The sequence below is a fragment of the Symsagittifera roscoffensis genome, chromosome 9 (assembly GCF_963678635.1).
Source record: "Symsagittifera roscoffensis chromosome 9, txSymRosc1.1, whole genome shotgun sequence".
In the NCBI taxonomy this organism is placed as follows: domain Eukaryota; kingdom Metazoa; phylum Xenacoelomorpha; order Acoela; family Convolutidae; genus Symsagittifera; species Symsagittifera roscoffensis.
In genome coordinates, this window is record NC_087070.1 from 17,148,157 (window position 1) to 17,169,852 (window position 21,696).

General features: G+C 34.8%; 1 protein-coding gene across 5 annotated transcripts in view; it reads right to left on the reverse strand.

The window, feature by feature from the left end:
- The window catches only part of LOC134854548 (microtubule-associated serine/threonine-protein kinase 2-like), a 57,386-nt gene that overhangs the window by 15,883 nt on the left and 19,807 nt on the right, over positions 1-21,696 (reverse strand). For 4 of the 5 annotated variants that reach the window (XM_063870848.1, XM_063870851.1, XM_063870849.1 and 1 more), the window contains 10 exons: positions 16,263-16,598; positions 15,670-15,921; positions 13,173-13,345; positions 9,280-9,461; positions 5,952-6,151; positions 5,231-5,391; positions 3,716-3,829; positions 3,102-3,255; positions 2,385-2,481; positions 1,907-2,107 (listed from right to left, as the gene is read on the reverse strand). In XM_063870848.1, the coding sequence (XP_063726918.1) occupies positions 1,907-2,107; positions 2,385-2,481; positions 3,102-3,255; positions 3,716-3,829; positions 5,231-5,391; positions 5,952-6,151; positions 9,280-9,461; positions 13,173-13,345; positions 15,670-15,921; positions 16,263-16,598 (1,870 nt within the window). The remainder of the gene's footprint in view (positions 1-1,906; positions 2,108-2,384; positions 2,482-3,101; positions 3,256-3,715; positions 3,830-5,230; positions 5,392-5,951; positions 6,152-9,279; positions 9,462-13,172; positions 13,346-15,669; positions 15,922-16,262; positions 16,599-21,696) is intronic. The other variant, XM_063870850.1, reaches the window with a different exon arrangement.

Genomic DNA, 21,696 nt, shown 5'->3' on the forward strand with positions numbered 1-21,696 from the left:
AAATATATAATAGATATCGAATAGGAAAGATGATTTCGAATATTACACAAAACATATCTGTAGCGGTTAACTTGTTGCTTCAGAGGCTTCCAGGAAAGAAGTCCACGAGAAAACTCCCGTGAACAAAGTTATTTACGGAAAAAGTCTAGGGTAATAAATCACGAAAAAAAACCAATTTTTCAAGTTCCCCTTAAACAATATAAAACTAAATATTTTCCATATCAAATTCCTCAAAATAATGACACTAAGCCGATAAATATCAGAAACCTTGGGCAAAAAAAAAACAGAAAAAAAACAAACAACGATGCTGAAATAGAAATTGGTAAACTTACTATCATTTTGAAAACAAATCGTATTGAACGGGAATAATAACTGCAGAACTGCTTAAATTATGTCTGTTGGTTCACAAAGGTATAAAAAAATTGGAGATGAGCATCATTTTCGGTCATCCTATGAACAAAGTTATTAACAGTAAAATTTAGAACCCGGTTGCAATACCCTTGCTTATTACAAGGGTATCGACATCTGATCAAGGTATTAGTATCTTATTGAGCATTGCCAACAGACAAGTAGAAAAAATTCCAAGACCACAAGTAAACGAAAAAAATACTGAATTGTTTTTTGAGAAAACCTTTCAAATTTCGAAGGAAAAAATGCCCTTAAAGCTCTGAAATTCTATAACAATTTACGACTTGCACCTTACTGATAAAATTAACGCAATTTAAGAAAACTGGATCAATCTGGATCAATTTTTGCTGGAAATCCGAAATAAAATTTCACTTTCGAAACAAGAAGTCGATAACAGTTTTCATGACCTTTACACTTTGCTGTTCGATAGTGAATTTGCCTTCATTTTTTTTAAAAAAAAGAAATGAACTGCACTTAAATGAAAATAAACCAAACAACAAACCGCAAAAACAAAAATTTGAGCCTGAAATTTTTCCTGATAAAAAAACAGGATAGCAAACACTTCATTCAGAGTTGTAGACAGAGGCAAAGCTGCCCTTTGCAAACAAGCAAAAAACGACATAAATTAGCAATTAAAAATGAAAAAATGAATCTTTAAAATTAAAAATTTAGCTGCGGTGGATTCGAACATACGACCAAGAGTATTAGAATTACATTCACTAACATTAGCCATCAATAAAGCAGCTAGATTTGCAAATAAACTGCCAATGCTATGCAGCAAAAAGCACCGAATACAAAGATACAAATTTCGCTTGTAAAAATGAGGTAGAAAAAAAACTAATAGTATCCACACTAACTTTTGCTAAAAAACTAAAAAGCACAATACCAATTTATATATAATATTGAATTTCAATAAATTGCAAGATATGAAAAATTAAATTTCCGAAATCTATTTTTCATTACTGAACTGCTGTTTCAAACATAGCTTTTTTTGGCTCATTTGAGAAATTGAAAAACATCAATTGTATCAACTTAATATTAATCGAATGTCAAAGCGCATGCTATTAAAAAGCCGTAAAAGTGCTAGCAACTTAGGTTGGAAAAAAGAAACCTCGCATTTATTGAACTACGCTCGCTAAAACGCGTTGAGTAAAAACACTGAATCAATAGGTAATTGTTTATTCTGCTGAGGAATCTTAGAACTCAAACCTGCTTTTCAAATAAGAAAACAATCATGATGTTGGTGCCAAATGCAATTCTGTTACTATAGACCTTTTATTTGCCTTCTATGTTACCAAGACATTTAAAATACGACTTGAAAAAATCACTAAGCGAAAAAAAAAATTGAACGTAAAGGTCATAAACATAGCCAACAGACAGTTGCACGGAAGCCAGAAGAAAAATCACCTTAAAAACTATCTAAAAAGCTAAATGACCTGATATTGTCTCCACCTTGCTCCATGACATTTAAAAAAATTCAATTTCAGTCAGTTCGAACCTGTTGCCGACTGTTGTCGGTCTCCCATTCCTTTCTCCCCACTGAACTTCTCTGTAGCAACAGGACATCTTTCCATCCCAGCAGCACTATGGTTCCCTTCTCCCGCTGACGAACGGGTGGAAACGTTCGAGCCTTTACTCATCAGTTGAGAACCTGAAGTGGGTGACTCGGCTGATTTTTGAGACACGGAGGATGAAGCACCTTCACAAAATTAATATATAGCAAACAGAAGTTTAGATGGCCAGGAAATAACAGTCTAGGCACATACTTACAAACCAAGAGATTAAATTACTTCACACAAAGCTTATTATATTTCACTTAGCTCCGAAAACTGATATCAAAAAGGGCAATCTTAAAGAACGACTGGCCGTGACGATTCAAATTCACGATTGTGCGATAAAACTTGCATAACATATCAATTTCAACTATAAGTTTGATAGCTAAAATAATAATTTTACAGCTAAGAAAGGGAGCTTACCTTGTACAGTGATGGCGTGCAGTGAGCTGGAGGTTGACACTGGGGCCGAGACGGAATTGCTAGATGAGCATGGGGAGGTCTGCTTCTTTAGAGAAGCCTGAAAAACCAAATAAAGTAATTCCACCGTGGATTCAAACACTTCAAACAGAAAAAACGGTACCCTCGGTTCGTCAATATACAAGGCCGATGACTGACATAACATGAAGACGAAAACATGACTCATCAGTAAAATCATTCACACAAAAATACACAAACTAAAAGCGCCAAAATGTAGCTCTAAAAATTAAAAAAGAAAACCAATGGGTTCGCAGTTCAAAACAAGCCCAGTTTCCGCAAAAACATGAAATATAGTCAACAGACAGTTGAAAAAGTGTCATTGAACTCAAGCAGAACAAAAAAATCAACTTTTGAGTTTCAAAGAAATATATATGACCTTGAAGCACTTTGGATTTCAACAATCAACTATAATTGATATCTTTTTGACTGCAAAACAGCAACTCATAAAAATGCACCTCAACAAACTTTCCCTGGAAAAAATCAAAACGTAGCCCACCGACTGTTAATGAAGTGTAGACTTGTTTCGAACACCCCTAAAAATCAAACTTGAGCGTGAACAACTTTGATATGCTTTTACCAGAACCAAAAATTAACACGATCTATATAAGTGTCTTCCCTTCGTTCAATCTCTCTTAAAAAGGTTGAACGAAATTTACTCACTTGAATGGGGGCTGGCTGTGGGGATGAACACGAGCTGTTGTTGTGGCTGCCAGTTCCGGTGCTGTTTGTGCTGCTGCCGCCGGCCGAGTGCGACGCAGACTGGGAGGCAGAGGCGGAAGGAGAGGCGATGGAAGCACTGCACATCCGCTGGTATCTGAAATAGATGCTCGAAACATAGCACGTATTATAAAAGATCACCTGCTGCAAGCAGTAAAAATTGCCTCAACAGCAACCAAAATGTAGCGAATTGAATACAGATGACTGCATGTCATACGTTACTTCAAGTCAAATTCGCTCGACGTCTCCGAAAAAAAATGATCCACTGGATCAGAGATTAATCGATGGTTTTCGCTATGTGGTTTTTTTTTTTGGGTCGGCCGAGTTGACTTTCCGAGCTCTCCGGCAAACAGGCATATTGACAAGAATTTTTGGGCCTAGTGCCAATTTAGAGTTGGTCGGACGAAAATGATGTCGGAAATTAGTACCAAATAGGGGACCCTTTAAGCAGTGATGTTGTCAAAATTCTACGGTTGGTGAGGGTGCTAAACCCAATCTGCCCTATATCCACTACTGCATTGGACGTTGAACACTGACTGAATCATGTCTAGTTTTACCTCGGCGAGCATGCAGAGAAGGATGAGCTGAGTTGTGATTGAAGTGAGACGGAACTCGAGTCACAGACGTCCTCGTCCGAGTCAGTGTCCGACACAGAATCATCGTGGTTGTATCTGAACAAAACAAGCCGACGAATAATAAAATAGAAATGTCAAGATTAAATTTGAGAGCAGTAGAAAAATTATATCATTTTACCTTTTTCAACCGAAAATTTGGCGACTTGAGGCCGATCATGATCCGCGCTGCCGCTGGCGTTCCTTCAGTATGAGATTCGTGAAAACTTCCAAGCAATAGTATTCAAAAATTGCATGTCCACGAAATAATAATTGTTCCGACCATTTGAAAAATGTGAATGAACTTTGTATTCGGGTGTTTTAGCTTTTTCTTTTTTTTTTGGTCAGAACATTTGAAAAATTTCAAACGACATTAAAAATTTCCCGAGTTAAGAAAAACCAGTTTAAAATTTTAGATTTTTGTTGTAATTTCGAGGTAATAAGGTGAGTGTCCAGGCTTACAATAGCTTATTTATGCTTAATTTAAGCCGTGAAAATTTTATTTAACCCGAGTAAAGTTAATTTTTGGAGTTTTCAGCGCCATTTTAGGAATCAAATTTTGGGAATATGTAGAATTTTTTTACGATTTTTTTTTTCGCTTTTCTAATCATTTTCCTAAAATAAAACGTTTTCCAATTATGTAAAATTATCCTTGTTATGTAAAGTATATTGACAAAAACTGAAGCACAGCGTGTGTTGAAATAAATCGATTATTTTCGTGCAGTATACCCAGTCTCATAGAGCTACGGACAAGCTGATTATGTTAAACGCTTTCTTTCTGTCTGAAAGTTTCATTGCAACTGATCTTAGTCGCTCATTTCAACCTAGCCTTCATTGAAATTGTTTTTTTTACCAAGTAGAGCTTCGAAACAAATCAAATCAAGCTAGAAGTTGCCTTAGGATACATCACGTGTCAGTTCATCAAAAAACTAGAGGATCTTTCGGGGGCTATTTTCATGGGCGAAGGACCAAAAACAAAAAAAAGCCAATTAATTAAACGAATCAATTGCCGTTCAATTAAAACGAATTTAATGGAGGAATATTTTGCTTCTTTCAAAATGAAGCCCTTGAAATATAAAGTTTGTTTCAATTCGTCGGGGGTCAGCGACAATTTGAAAAATTTGCACATTTCTGCCGTTTTTTCATAGTGCCAAAATTAATGTTAAGTCCCTGGAATTATTTGCTTTCCTTGAAATTTTCACGCTTTCTTTCTAAATTTTTGAATACTTAAATCTGATTGATTGACTTTTATTTTTGCCAATTCGGTCCTTTGCCTATGAGGGATTCCACCGATCTTTCTGCCTAATTCTTCCGCCTAATTCCTAATAAAGAATATCAATCACTATTAAGGACCAATTACAAGTAAACCCTTTCTCTAGTTTGACAACAGAGGGGGAGGCGTTATATTAAGAAAAAAGATCCAATTAGAATATAATTATGCGAAAGTTAAATTGTTGCTACCTGTCGCTGCGCGTGTCAAAGTAGCTAGTGTCTTCGTCTCCTTCCAACAGAGGGATGAACTCTGCCTTCTGCTTCAGCAACGCATTCCAGTCCAACTCATTGAAGAACGGGTGGTTCTTCAACTCCACCGCACCCCCAGTGCCTCGACGGTTGATGGGGTCCTACAATACACAACACGCAATAAAAAGGGGCGGGTTTCGGGGAAAACAGGGGGTCCCCATTTGGACGTTGAACAGTTTGGGCATTTCTGGCCAGCTTTAGCTATCACAGATAGTCTTTTTGACAAAATAGACTCGTGGGAGAGCTCGAAAATCAATTTGGTCAAAAAAAGCTCGACAAAATTTAAGATAATTTTTGAAAATTCGACTCTGATCCAGGACATTTAAATTCACGGCTGAATCACAAAATGCAATGACTTAGGCCACCATCTAGACCAGAGGGGTCCAATGATGATTTGCAGATTTGAAATATTCCCGTTTATTTTGGCTTTACATATCAAAAATTAAGTGTCCAGTACAATAAAATCAAGTGCGTTAAAGTTTAGGCAAAGAAAACATAGATTTTGCAAATTTTACGGATGAGCACAATTTCAATAACTGATGTTTAATTTGTCGTTAAGTTAAGTAGTTAATGTAAAGTAGTCGCCTGTGCTGTATGAGAATCACTGTTTGAGTGAAGTTCCATTTTCCCCCAAAAAATAGAAAAAAAGAGGATGACTGACCTTCACTAACAAATCTTCCACGATACTCTGTGCCACAAAAGGGGGGTACTCATCCCCCTCCTCACTGATTGGGGGCCACTCTACCGGCATTGATAGGGCGTGATCGAACAACTCCTCGGGCGTGTCCCCGTAGAAGGGCGTGTCTCCCATCAGCAACTCATAGAGGATCACTCCACACGACCACCAGTCCACTGGCTTTCCTACAGTCAGTCAATTACAATATACAGTAAATAGAAGAAGAATTAATTTATCCAAAAGTATAAACTACATAACAAACAAAACTCTGATGGTACGAAACCCATGGAAAGGGTAGATAACGAAATCAGCTGATCTGCTCTATGTCTACCCTTGAAATTTACTCAGAACTTAACCATAGTTATGGTTTTAAACTGAACAATAAACTGAACAAATGACTGTTTTTCATCGCAAATTTTAAGCTTTACAAGAAACCGAAAACTGAAGTTCAGATAGTTTTTAACATAGCCATTAGACAGTTGGAAAAACGTCAATGAAGGCAAGAAATAAAAAAAACTGACCTGTTTTGAAAAAAAAAACTTTCGAATTTCAAAGAAAAAATATCTGCCCTTAAAACTCTAAATACAAGAACATACTATGATTGCCACTTTTAAAATAAAATTAACTCTATTTGAGAAAGCTGGATCAATAAAATATTTTCAAGTCGCATTTCAAAACCGTGAAAAATCACATTTGAGCGTGAACTAGTTTAACACCATCTTGAAAAAACCAAAAAAATTCATCATGGCCTAAATAAGTTTCTTCACTACGTTCATTGACACCTAAAAATAAAAAGTTAAAGTGAACTATTAACAAAATTCAATAAATAATGCACTCTTCCCCTTCGCTAGATGTTGGTATCATTTGGATGTCTATTGGGTTATTACAACTTTTAACCTGTACTTAATTGGTGAAACAAATTTCTACCCCCACATTTTCGTTTCAATTTCGAAAAATTATTTCAATCCTACAATAAAAAAATGAATTATTGCATGGTGAACAAACAAATCATTCTGATCACTGCGCATTTAGTAAAACCATAGTGAGAAACATAGTCAACAGACAGTTAGAAAAGAGTCAATGAACGCAAGTAAACATAGCCACAGAGAGAGCATTTTCATTCTTTTGTTATTATAGCATTTTAAGACTTTTCCTAGAAACAAAACTAAAAAAATCATCACAACCTATATAAGAGTCTGAACTACTTTTGATAGCGGTAGGAAAAACTCACATCGCCAGATGTTGCAAGTATCGCCTGCACAGCAAGTGTGTACGAGCCCAATATTTGTAGTATCTGTGGAAAGTAAAGGAAAATAGCCAACAGACAGTTACAGAAAAATAGCCAAGCAAGTAAACAGAAAAAAAATACGGTCTTATTTTTTGAAAAAATCTCAGCTTTCGAACTTCAAAGAAAAAAAAGATGGCCTTGAAGCTCTGTGAAATTCTAAAACAATTTGAGTTTGACTCTTTTGAGATAAAATTAACCCAATTTAAGAAAGCTGGATCAAAAGCGAAAAATTTTATTTCGCTGGGAAGTTCGATAATTAAATTCCACTTCCAAACTAGAAATCAATCACGTTTTTTGCTTGCCTTCCTTTTCACGAAAGAAATGAACCAATGTTAGAAAGAAATCAAACAGTACACTAGGAGAAAATAACATTTGAGTCTGAACAAATTTTACGACTTTTCTTAAAAAATAAAAAAACATCTCCCGACCAATATAAAAGTCTGAGCTGCGTAAAAAAATGACTTTTTTTGAAAAAATTGGAATTTTCGAAACAGATGCACTTAGAGCTCTTTGAATTTCAAGAACAATTTATGATCAGCTTTTTTTCGATGAAAACCCAATTTGAGAAAAACTGGATCAATAAGTAAACTTTATTTCGATGAGAAATCTGAGAATTCAATTCCACTTTCGAAACAGAAAGCCACCGCATCGTAAAACAAATTTTAGAAAAAATCCAACAAAACAATTAAAAAAATTTATTATGTCTCAAAATGAAACACAATTTAATGAAACCCTCAAAACTGGGATAAATGGTCATAGAAAAATCCAAACGCGGGAATTTCAAAAGGTAAATCTCGAATCGATTAGCAACAAAAATTCTAAGGCATTACGAGGAGGTAAAACAAAAAGTTGTTCTGAAATAACTCCAAACAAACAAAAAACAAGACGAGAAAGTTATCTAAAAGAATAATGCTGGCAATAAAACTGTCCTCTATTTCACTTTTTTCGCTATCAGAAAGTTTTGTTAGGCAAAAAAAACGATAAAACAAAAAAATACACTAATCGGCTTACACTTAAATTGCAAAAAAAACACTAAACAGATGAGAGAAAAACATTAAATGTAATAGAAACAAGTAGCAAAATTGAATTAAATTTGTTATTTAGAAATGAAAAAAAAATCCGAAAATTACTAGTAAAAAATTTTAAAAAATTTGATAGTAATTTGTGATCTGAGAGCTCTTAAGGCCCCCTAAAACCGAGCTTCTTGCTAAAAGAAGTAAGAAATTAACATTCTACAAAAACAATTAGACAAGAAAGCACTAAAAGGAAAATAAAAATCAACTGACAGAAAAACTGATTAAAACTTTTGCCAAGAAAATTGCGAAAAACTCATGAGTTCAATTACCTTTGCTGAAAAGAAAACGCTGAGAGCAGCATGTCCCTTAAGCAGTATCGAAGGAAAAATCCGAACAAATCTTTATTGAAAACAAACAAACTCGGAAATTTTTTTAATCAAAAAATCAAAAAAAAAAAGAACAAACACAGACAAGGTAAAAAACTTTACGTAAATAAGCCGAAAAATTTAAACCCGAGACTTAAAAAGCTGAAAACAGCTGAAATATTTTCAAAATAAAATCAAACGAATCAAAATAGAATCAAGATTTGCATTTACCAGCTAAAATGCAAGCCCCATGTATGCAAAACAATTACGCTGCATATTTTATATGCATATTTGTAAATTGACCAATTCAAACTCCTTTCTAAAATTTTATTAGTCTGTGAACAAAATTATTTACGGGTAATAAGTCTCGTACCCGGTTGCAATACCCTGTTTATTGCAAGAGTAAATACGTCAAAGTCAAGCAGCAAAAAAATGAAAATTTGAGCCTGAAAAAAGTTTTGCTTAAAAAACGGAAAAAACATCGCGACCTATACAAGAGTCTGAACTACGTACATAAAAGTCTGAACTGAAGTAAATCGCATCAATAGAAAACTGAAATTTTGAAAAATCACTTTTAAAAAAATGAAATTTTGAGAAGTGGGAGGGGAAGTAGAATATATTTTTATAACTTGAAAAACACTGACCGTATGCCCTCTTCTGGAAGCACTCAGGCGCAATGTACTCCGGGGTGCCTATGATCTGTCCGTCGTTGAACATGCCTGGCCTTGACAGGTCCTCGTATATATTGCATGCCAGACTCATCAGTCCCATCCGACTCAGTCCAAAGTCTGTGAGCTTGATGTGGCCCTCACTCGTAATCAGCAGACTAAACAAACAAAGCTGACTAAACAAGGTTGAAAAATAAACAATTTGAAGAAGGTTGAATTTCTAAAACAATTTGTGATTGGCTTTTCTTTGATAAAACAACCCAATTTGAGAAAACTGGATCAATAAGTAAAAAATTTTATTTAGCTGGGAAATTCGATAATTAAATTCCGCTTTCGAACCAAGAAGTCGATCACGTTTTCCGTCACCTTTACACTTTCGCTGTTCGATTGAAAAATTTTTATGTGGTTCGAATCACTGTTGAAAGGGCTTAAATATGATATATCCCTCGAATAATTCCAAAGATTATTTGTGGTACCTGATTTGGTGTAAAAACAAAAAAAAACTGATCTGAAAACAAATTTCCTCCCTACTTTTAATGGCCCTAACAAATTTCCTCCCTACTTTTAATGGTCGGAACACAATTTTGCTTGAAACACTAAAAATATCAATTAGATAATTATATAGCCAGCATACAGTCAGAAAAGTGTTAATTCAATCAAGGAAACCAAAAAAAAACAAGGATAGCCGGCTACTGTGCAAGTGGCACAGAATGTTCCGACCATAGTCTAAAAAATACAACACAGTTTTTTCAAATTGTTGTCGTTTTTGTCGGCGTGATAAAAGGAGTGAATAAAAAACTGAGGATTAGGTATATTCGACAGTCAAACTAAAATAAGCAAATTGAAAAACAATTTTTATAGAAAAGTTACTCTGAAAAATGAAAAAAAAACAAAAAAAAAAACAATTTTTTCAAGTTTTGCAGTTTTTTGAAAATTCTGATTCCAAAAAGGCGCTTAAATACTCAGAGAAAACTAACGTTACTCAAGTAAAAAAAAATTAAGTTTTCAATTGAGCTATTGTAAGCTTTTAAGTAGTTAAAATAAGACTGCTCGCTCGCTTTATTAGCTCGAAATAAGACGAAAAATCAAACCTTATTTTCTCGACACCGAGAAATTTTTTTCAAAATTTTTTTAATGTGGTTTGAATCACGACTGCAAGGGCTTTATTAGAATATATCACTCAACCCAGTCCAATGATTAATTAAGGTGGCTGATTTTGCGTGGGAAAAAAAAACTAAAACACACCCGATAACAAAGTTCCTCCCCATTTTCGATGGTCGGAACAAGAACCAACTTTGGCCTTACAGATCTTTCCAATCTTTCAGTGATTCTACATCTTTTTTCAAATAAAACTAACCCAATCTGAAAAATAGAATAGATAGATATAATTTTTATTCCGCTGGAAATTCTATATATCAAAATTCACCAACGAAACTAAATCATTGCGTTTTTTGACGCTACTTCAAATTCTGTTATTTAACCTTTCATGCGTAACCCGTCCTGATTTGTTTAGGCATGGATAGATGAGAACCCTTGAAAATTTTCACAAATTTATCCAGTTTTACGCCAAAAAATTTAAAATGAAACTTTGAAAAACAAGTGCATTTAATTAAGCGAGCAGCCAAAAAATGAGATAAACAATTTTCAAGTTTTCCTTTCAACCCTTAAATTAGTAGTATTCAATACTTTTACTAGCATTTCAAAAACTTTTAAAAAATCTTTTTCCAGTCTCTTTAGCATGATTTTTCAATTCAGCGTGAACATTTCTTGTAATGCAATTACCCCCACTTGTAAATCGACGTCATACCAGCAAATTGGTTTTAAATGACCATCAACGACAAGACTGGCTGGTAGATCAGTACGTAATTACTATCGTCATCAGTACTTTAAACTTCCGTTTTTCATCCATCTTTGTTCTTTTCAGTACTAATAAACGTTCTTACTAGCTACTATATTTCGTCATTGAAAATTTCTTTTTTATCAAGAATGACATTACGTAAAAGTAAAACGACGTGGATACAAAAATTTAAAGCTCAAAAGACTGATGACTTTTTTATGCAGAACATCAAAAAGACTTTAATTTCTAATTATCATACAAAGACCAGACCAATTCCAATGAAATAATTCTTAAGCGATTGTTCATTTTTCTCTATTAATCTTCAAACTGTTTTTTTTTTTACAATTTCCATCGATCCAAAAAATATATTAATTTTACGTGACGACTGATGGTATGAGACCAATGTGATAAAATAGTCCCACTATCAACAACAAAAAGGAGAGGGGGTCTAAATTGGCGCTATTCACATCTACCTCAACGTTTTTTAACCCCAAGGGGTGATTTTCCCCTCGTCCGCTGATTAGACTGCTCTTCTTCTACCAAGTAGACTGAAGAAGGGCAAATTGTAATCAGGGTACCCCTGCTGATAAGCACGGGAGGGCTAATTGAGCAACTGATAATTTATCAGGTTCAACAGGGGAAGTTCTATTGGGTTCTTTAGGGCTAGGCTGATAGACACTTCAATTGATGGCTGGTGATGAGTCATGTACATGCAAGTCTTGCTATTGTCACCATTTCTTGCAAAATCGCCTATTCAAAGTGAGATGCTAGCAGCGCAAAACTGTGACTACATTGACAAAAACGCTTGGGCGTTAGGTAAAATCAATTTTGGTTTTCAAATTGTTGAAAAAAAAACATTTTCCTAAAAGCATTAAGCATCCTGCATGTAAAATTGCGCGTATTTTAAGGTCTTGAGTAGCTCAAAAGGCAAAAAACGGTAGCTCAGAAAGCAAAAAATTACAGGTTCACTTAAGTTCGCTAGTGCTGAGAAAACACTAGACAAAAGCAGACATTTACATAACTTTCAGTAGATGAATTTCAATTGAAATCAAAAACTGCATATATACCTACAAATGTATTCTTTGGTTATTAAAGCCTTTTAACACTTTTTCCTGAAAAAAAAAACAAAAAAATCACCAAAACCTATATACGAGTCTTCACTACGTTCATTACTTTCAAAAACTGAAAATCAGCCGACAAAGTATGACGAAAACCACAAATCCAAAAAATCAACAATTTTCAATAAATATGTATGAAAAATTAATTCCTGCCAAAAAGGATCTAACAGGTAGTTTTATTTGAAATTTCAAGAATTGAGCATGTCAGCTGCAAGTGAAAGTAACTGCACGTGTTTCTTACAATTTTTGTAAGAAAAGTTGTTTGAAAGCGAGAAAACAAGCCTAGCTTCCGATTACAAGTTACTTGCTCCATCAAGTGAAATTACCCACACAACAGGACTCACCAGAGCTGTTACATTCAAACAACAGAATTAGCGGATCTATCAACTCCATTTACAAGTTAATCCCTTGACAATCTTCCAAGATTTCCCAATAATCTGAACGTATTCTAGTTATGAGGGAAAAATTTAGACTTCAGAAAAACACTAAACAAAAAGTAGCGTTCAAAAGTTAACAAGAAACGTAGCTGTGTTTTCTTTCAGTCTTGTGATAGCAAGGGCATCTTATCCAATATGACGTAATACGTGTATCAAAAATTTCAACTATCGTTCAAATACAGCTTAAATGCAAGAGCTTTTCTCTTTTTAGCTCTCTCGTCCTATTTCTCAAAAATAAACGACGTTTTCAGATATCCCAGCGAAATAAAAAACTTACCTATCAATCCAGTTTTTTCAAATTCAGTTGATTTTAGCAAAAAATTGTCAATCACAAGAGGTCTTGAAGGGCTTTGAGGCTGTAGCTCTCTCGTCCTTTTTCTCAAAAATGAACGATGTTGCTGTCGAGATCAGTGTCTCTCGCCGTAGCGCAGATGGGTGTCACTGAAACAAAAAATGACTGAGCAAAAGAGAACGTACTTGTCTGGTTTGAGGTCTCTATGAACTATTCCGTAGCTATGCAGATATTCCACAGCTAACACAGTCTCTGCAAAGTACATTCTGGCCAGATCATACGGAAGAGCACCCACATTCTTCAGCAGGGTTCCCACGTCTCCCCCGTCCACGTACTCCATTATCATGCAGAGGTGCTTCTGAAACAAGCAAAAACTCAAACACAGTCCAGAAAATCCAAGCTCAACCTTAGGACACAAATTAAGAACAAAACTCTCAATTTTCTGAAATATCACTTAACTTCCGGATATAAATTAAGAGCATTAGAACATTCTTTTTCAAGCTTAGCAGGGCAATTTCAAAAATTCATATCAGCTACTTCTTGGCTCACGAAAATTTTGCAGCATGCGAACAAGACGGTCGACCAAATTGATAATCTCAGCTCTCCAATAGACTATTTTGCCAGGAACTTCGCGTCGCAGGTGAAAAATCATGACAAAAGACCATAAGTATTATTTTTGAGAACTTTTTTGAAGCTTTCGGCCAAAGCACGACCTCCTCAAAATTACTACACAGAGGCGAAGCGGAGCTTCGGAACACTTGCAAAACAATTCAACACATAGCTAACATAAAACTGGAAAAGAGTCAATGAACGCAAGAAAACAGAAAAAAAACATACTGACCTGTTTTTTTGAGAAAATCTCAACTTTCGAATTTCAAAGAAAACAAAATAGATAGCCTTAAAGCCCTTTGAATTTCCAGAACACTTCTGATTGACAATTTTTTGCTAAAACCAACTAAATTTTTTTAGAAAAACTGGATTGATAGCTAAGTTTTTTATTTCACTGGGATATCTGAAAATTAAAATCCACTTTCGAAACTAGAATTTGCACTTTCGCTGTTCGATAGCGGAGTTCGCATTACCTTTAACAAAGGAAATCAACTGACTTGAAAAGAAAGGATTCGAATAACTTTTATCTGCACAAAATTCGATTATTGAGAACCAACGGCCGGGCAGAAACTAAAGCAGAAAAACTTGGGTCGACCAAAAAGTTTTTTAAGAACCTGGCAAAATTTTTAAACTTGTTTTTTTTTCAAGGCGATTACTTTTTTCGTTTTAAAAAATAGGGCGACATCAGTTGTGCAGTGTAGAGTCAGAATCCGCTCTTTCAATTAAACCCTTAACCTCAAATTTAGCAAAAATTTTTTGAGAAAAGGAAAAAAGTTTCCATGAAACGATCAAAATGTCAAAAGTTGGACATTTTCTATGGCCTAAATTCATTTTCTAAAAATTTAAATAATCCAAAAAAGCGGTCAAAACGCCCGGTGAAGTAAAGTAGAGTCAAACGGAATATATAATCCCACAGAAGAGTGGCCGCTCTATCCATTGGTAACTTTTTCATGACAAGCGAAATTGCACTAGCATACAGAAGCAAAAATACGACCGATGACGTTACTGGGAAAAATTGAATGGGTAAAACTTTGAGTCTACAAAATTTCTTAGGGGATACATGCCAATTACGAGTCTACATAATTGTTAAGTGACGCAAGCCAATTATGACGCATTAGCAGTACCAGTCAATTTGAAAAAAAACCAACTGATATGCTACAATTTATACAGCGGACGCATTTTAACTAGTATAGGAAAAAGTTGATTAGAAACATCGGACCCTGCCCAGGTTTGAGCCCCTCTTATTTTGTTGCGGGTCTCCTTCCCTACCTCTACGCTACAGATCCATGATAGCTTGAAGCTAAAAAACTATTTCTACTCTTTTTTTTAAGTTTCTTAAGAACCTGGCAAAATATTTAAACTTTTTTTTCAAGGCGATTACTTTTTTCGTTTTAAAAAATAGGGCGACATCAGTTGTGCAGTGTAGAGTCAGAATCCGATCTTTCAATTAAACCCTTAACCTCAAATTTAGCAAGAAATTTTTGAGAAAAGGAAAAAGTTTCCATGAAACGATCAAAATGTCAAAAGTTCTATGGCCTAAATTCATTTTCTAAAAATTCAAATAATCAAAAAAAGCGGTCAAAAATTCCCTTATACCGACATTTTTGGTGGTCGTAGAACGCCCGGTGAAGTAAAGAAGAGTCAAACGGAATATATAATCCCACAGAAGAGTGGCCGCTCTATCCATTGGTAACTTTTTCATGACCGCGACTGTTTGGAAAACTAATAGTTACCTAAAATGATCTACGAAGTAGTTTTATTTGAAAAAGAGCGTGTCATCTTGTAATTTGTAAGAAATATGTGCAATTAAAGCAGTAACTTTCAACTGCAAATATGTAAGAAAAGTTGTTTCCAGGAAAAAAAGAGTAGTTTCCGATTACAAAACACTTGCTCTCGCCAGTGCAAAAAAGGCGCGTTTAGAAACACTTCTGGTTTCTCAGTGAAAAAAGAATGTCAAAAAAGAATAACAGACCTTTTGGGTGGCCAGGGTGCCAAATTCCTAACTTAGCCGCTTTCGCCACTAACTCAGCTACTGTAACCTTGAATTTTTAGAGGCGCTGCTTTAAAACTCACCTTCGTTTCAAAGCTGCAATACATTGAAACGACGAAAGGATTCTGTGCAAACATGAGAATATCTCTCTCTGCAAACACTTGGTCCAACATGTTTCTCAGCACCAGGTCTTGCTTCTTGATTCGCTTCTCTGCAAACCTCTGCTTAGTGAGTTTGTGTCGCACTAAATAGACAGCACCGTAGGCTCCGTTGCTGATTAGTTTGATCTGTTCAAAGTCGGCTTCTCCTGGCAAGGCTCTTGGAACTGGTTCCGACTAAAAATATTATTAAATTGAAAAACATTTTAGAAATAGATGTATCAAAGCTTTGAGTTTCAGCTTCGTGAAAGCATAAAATTTTTTTTATATTTTCCTTTCATTAATATAGATTTAAGAACCAAAGAAGCGACCTACGTCATATCCTAACTTTCTCTCTCGGCTACTAAATGTTTCGGAAATAATTCAAACTCCGCACTTAGTTGGACTGATAAAAAAACGCACTTAGGTTCAACTAATACTCGGTAACAGATGCATGTATCTTCTTTGATTGTCAAATAAACTTATGTCCGCGACTGTTCAGATAAGTAGAGTAGAAAATAGTAATATTTGCTAGTTACCTCATCTGTGTCAGGTGTGTTTGGTCTTCCACTGTCATATCCCCCTCCCGAATCATAGAAACTCAGTCTATTTATATCTCTCTTTTCACCCAACAGTCTCAGAATATACGAGGGCAAATCTTTGTTCATCCTCTCTGCAAGATCCCACTGGACCGGTGCCAACTCCTGACCCGATTCAAGTCGCGAGTAGAACACTTCGGGGTCAAACTCGAGACACTCCAGAAGTCTGGCGGGTCTGGACACAATTGAGAGCAGTTTGTTTCCTCGTTGTAGAACCGGTTCTAGCTGTCGGGCGTTCTCCACTCGATCCATTGCGTCACTCAGAAGCTTTTCAACCTGGAATAAAACGAACATCCATATCTGAATTTCACAACTGAACTCATAGGTTTCTCAGGTGCTTTTCTGTTCATTATTTCTTGATTCTCACTTTTCGAATTTCTTTTATTTTTCCCGTTAATGGTTGGCACCTTCTATAACATACATAAATTAGCCAGCCAGATGAAGAAAATGAGACGGAAGTGTCAAAATCGAAAAAATACTTTAAAAAGGTCAAGAGACAACAGACAGCTTGGAAAAGAGTCAATGAGTGCAAGTCAACAAAAAATACTGACATTTCGACGAACTTTCGAAATACCAAAAAAATAAAGGCTTTTAAGCTCTTTGAATTTCGAGAAAACTGGATCAATAGCTAAATTTTTTTAACTTCATTGGGAAGTTCGATAAATAAACTTTACTTTCGAAACTAGAAGCCGATCACGTTTTTCGTGACCTTTCTAGAGTTTGCCCTCCTTTTTACAAAGGAAATAAAAAGAACATGTCAAGAAATCAAAATTAAAATCGGAAAAAGTAAATTTGAGCCTGAAACAAAGTTCAAGACTTTTCCAGAAAAATCATGAAAAAAAATCGACGTTCATCGACTCTTAATAAAAATTGCATTACAAAAAACTCAGCTATAAGTGAGCAAAAAGTTCAATTTTCAATTCGAGGACTCCATCTAGAAACGAAATTGCCAGCAATAAATTAGCATGAAATCAATTCTATCAGGCGGCAACAAAACTGAAAATACTTGGGGAGATGCCGCTTGAGCTAAAATGGTTACCATTGAAAATTTCGAGCTATAAATTTTTGACTACGCCCACCCGAAGCACACATGTATAAAATTTTTTGTCGCTTCTCAAATGACGCAACATGAAACAACTAAGCTGATAAAACATAAACCGAATATAAATCAGCAAAAATAATCGGAGCAGGCAAATTTGCTTAATACAGAAATGCATAAAAAAGACTGGCAATTAGAAAAACCTGAAAAAAGTGTACGTTGTAGAAAAAGCCTGCAAAAGTCAGCGGACAAACAATATACTGACAGAAAAGTCCAACCCAGAATATTCAATACACGTCCAATTTAGAATTCCAATATTAAAAGAAGTCCCACCAAGGCAATAGTATTTAACTAGAATTTGAGCATGACAGCATTTCCGATACGAAAACGCTTGTAATTGCAAAAGTACTCAAGAACAAATTCAGGATTTAATCGATACAGATTGATTCATTGGAGTTCTGCCGTAATACTGAAGACCCGATTTTAGCGAAAATTTCTACGATACAGGAAAACCTTTGAAAAAAAACGTGACGAAAATGACGTCACATATTTTTTTAAAAAGCAAATACATTTTCTTAGCTCTCTTTAGGCAACATAAATACATGGCACAGCAGGCAAAATTTGAGAACTTATGAAAGGATTCGGCAATTAAATCACGTTTTTGGGCGCCCTCTAGCCTCATTATTTTGACGCCTTTATTAAGTTCGTTGGGCAAAATGGGCATCGTACTAAGTATCAAAGGGGACCTGAAAGGCGAGTGTGTGCGAACCCCTGATATGGGGTGTCACCCGACATTCCCAAAATCTATCCCTGATTCAAATTGCCTCAATCATACTTCTAAATATTCACTGCAGGCCACAATTGAAATAAAAATTCTATGACTGGCAGAGATAAAAATTCAAACTAATAATTTGGTTTAACATTAACGCTGCTACTAAATGAAATTAATCATAATAAAATAAAAATTAACAATGACAACGTCATAATAAAATACAATTATAAATTGAAAAAAAAAATGAATAAATCAATACCATTAAAAGTTACTAGCGTTTAACGCACCTTCGGTGCTTCGAAAACCGCATATATTGGAAAAATCATCTGCAAACTTTTAGTGTACGCTGACTATACCCAATTACAGGGTTGGTAATTTCGAACTTTTTAATTATTTTTTAATTCCCATTTTAAAAGCGTCATCTCGAAAACTTAATGGGGTCTGGAGAAATTTGTAGGCCAGAGTTGCAACCACCGAGAATCCTCACTGATAGGGTTAGGAATTCAAAATTTTGTGAATTTTTTTAAACCTAAGTTTCCCGAAAAAAAAAATTGAAAAAAACGTTCTATCTTGGAAACTAAAAGGACTTGAGCCGCCATATTTGGAGGCAAGATTCGCAATCCTTGATAGTACTCTGGCATTACCCAACCACAGGGTTGGGAATTTCAGATCTTTAAAAAATAATATTTATTAAAGTTTTCTGAAAATTGTGCATTTTTTTAAAACTAAGTTTTCCGGAAAAAAATTTGAAAAAAAAACGTCTTATCTCGGAAACTAAAAGGATTTTAGTATTCATATTAAGAGGCAAGATTTAAGACGCCTGGGTGTACGCTGACAATAAGGTTGTATCTTCATCTTCTTTGTAGATAAGTTCCTCGAAAACTATAAGCATTTGAGCAGTCGCGTTTAGCAGTCGCATGTGGCAAGATTTGCAGCTCTTTAGAGTACCCTGTCAACACCGAACTATAGCGTTGCGAATTTCAAATTTTGAAAAATATTTAATTTAAACTTTCTGAAAATTTTGGAAAACCGTAAAAAAACGTCACATCTTGAAAACAAAGAATTGAGCAGTCATATTTGGAGGAAAGATTCGCAATCGCTGAGAGTACTCTGACAGTACCTAACTACAGGGTTGGGAATTTCTGATTTCTAAAAAATAATCACATAATTTTTCTGAAAATTTTTGAAAAGATCACAAAAACCGACATATCTCGAAAACTTAAAAAAATTGAGCAGTCATAATTGGAGGCAAGATTCGCAATCTTTGATAGTACTCTGACAGGACCTAGCTACAGGATTGGGATTTTCAGATTTTTAAAAAATAATACCCATTTGAATTTTCTGAGAAATTTTGAAAAAATCACAAAAAACGTCATATCTCGAAAACTACAAAGAATTGAGCATCATATTTGGAGGCAAGATTCGCACTCTTTGAGAGTACTCTGACAGGACCTAGCTACAGGATTGGGATTTTCAGATTTTTAAAAAATAATACCCATTTGAATTTTCTGAGAAATTTTGAAAAAATCACAAAAAACGTCATATCTCGAAAACTACAAAGAATTGAGCATCATATTTGGAGGCAAGATTCGCACTCTTTGAGAGTACTCTGACAGGAACCAACTACAGGGTTGGGAATTTCAGATTTTGCGAAAACAATTAATATAAGTTTTCAGAAAATTTTTTGAAAAAAGTCACAAAAATCGTCATATCTCAAAAACTTCAAGGATTTAAACAGTCATATTTGGAGGCAAGATTTGCAACTCCTTAGAGTACTCTGACAGCACCTAACTACAAGGTTGGGAATTTCAGATTTTCAAAAAAAAATAATTATTTAAGTTTTCTGAAAACTTTTTGAAAAAATCACAAAAAACGTCATATCTCAAAAACTACAAAAAATTGAGCAGTCATAGTTGGAGGCAAGATTCACAATCTTTGAGAGTACTCTGACAGGACCCAACTACAGGGTTGGGAACTTCAAGTTTTGTAAATTATTTTGTTATTTGAAATTTCTAAAAATTTTTGAAAAAATCTCAAAAATCGTCTTATCTCGTTAACTAAAATGATTCGGGCATTCAAAATTGGAGGCCAAATTCGCAAGCCCTAATTCAATATTTGGCTGCTTAATTTAAACTCGGTAAAATAACCACTAAAATCAAATTGGAAAATCGAAAAAAAAATCTTAACCATTACAAAATACGATATAGTTTAAACATGCAAAAATAATACGTTGAAAAAACTTAAACATGGCGAGATAGTGAAGCCCGCATTTGAATATATAATAGATTAGAAAATTTCGAAGGCAACTAATGGATCTATGAATCGGATTTGTAGGGTATTTTTTGTGGAAAACGTTTCTTTTCTAAAAAATAGTATTTCTAAACTATTCTCTTCCCCAAATAAGGTTCCACTTTTTCAACATTAAGGACAAGTTTGTTTTCATTCAAATCTTAATGTTTTTTTCTAGTGTTTCTAGAATTGATTTTGTGGCATTGATTGTTAGCTCCATTATTAAGTTTCGTGTAGATAACATAGTTCTATCATCCGCAAATTGCCTTAAATTCATGTTTCGGTTTCATATGCGTTTAAAATCAATTACATAGATAATGAAAACCAATGGTCCCAAAACAGTACCTTGTGGTACGCCATGGAGTTTTTTTCCAGTCAGAATAATAATTTCACCTATTGCTTACGGTCTCTTAAAAATCCTTCAAATTATATGATGCATTATCGGAAAAACCATACATGCAAGATCTAAAAACGGTGAAATTATTTTTGTTGATTGATTCATCTTTTCACCAACCATTTCAGTATAAGAGATAACTGAAAGTGTTGCAGATTTAATTTCACAAAATCCTATTTGCTAGACGTTAACACAGCGATAACGACAAAAAGAAGCGCTTTAAATTGCAATAAAAAAGTAAAATAAGCTTTGCGTTAGTAAAAACTCGGCTACATCTCGGATTCGATTTGCGACCTAGAGATTATGATTCTCACGCAGTAATCACTCAGCCACGGACGCTTAATAAATCACAAACACGATCCACAAATACAGCAGAGAACAGATGCTACGAAATTTCCAGTGCTACAGATCGTGATTATGACCAAAGCGTCACCAAATAATTGAACACTGTAACACTTTTAATTAACACATATTTGCAAGTTAGCTTAGAAAAAAAAGAAAGTTCGCACTACTACACTTCGCTCGCAAGCGTAAATAACGAAAATTAGTATAGGTTTTCCATAATTCGTTTCAAAAGCTTTTGATAGCGTGTTCGAAAACTTTTGATAGCGTTTTTGTCACACGAAGTGGTTTGTAGTTTGATGCAACCTGGGTTTAACCTTTTTGGAAACAGGTGTAAAATATGCTTCAAGGAACAATTGGAAATGGTTTTTTACTACACTTCCATTTATTGCGAATTGCAGGTAGTACGTTCAGATGGCAAGTTTGGCTTATTTGAGGCAGAAAGCCTGTATTCTCAGGAAGCCCTGGATTTTTTTTAACGGTAATGTCTTTATTTTCCTTTAATATAATTCGTTGTGGCGCAATGAAAGTCGAACAC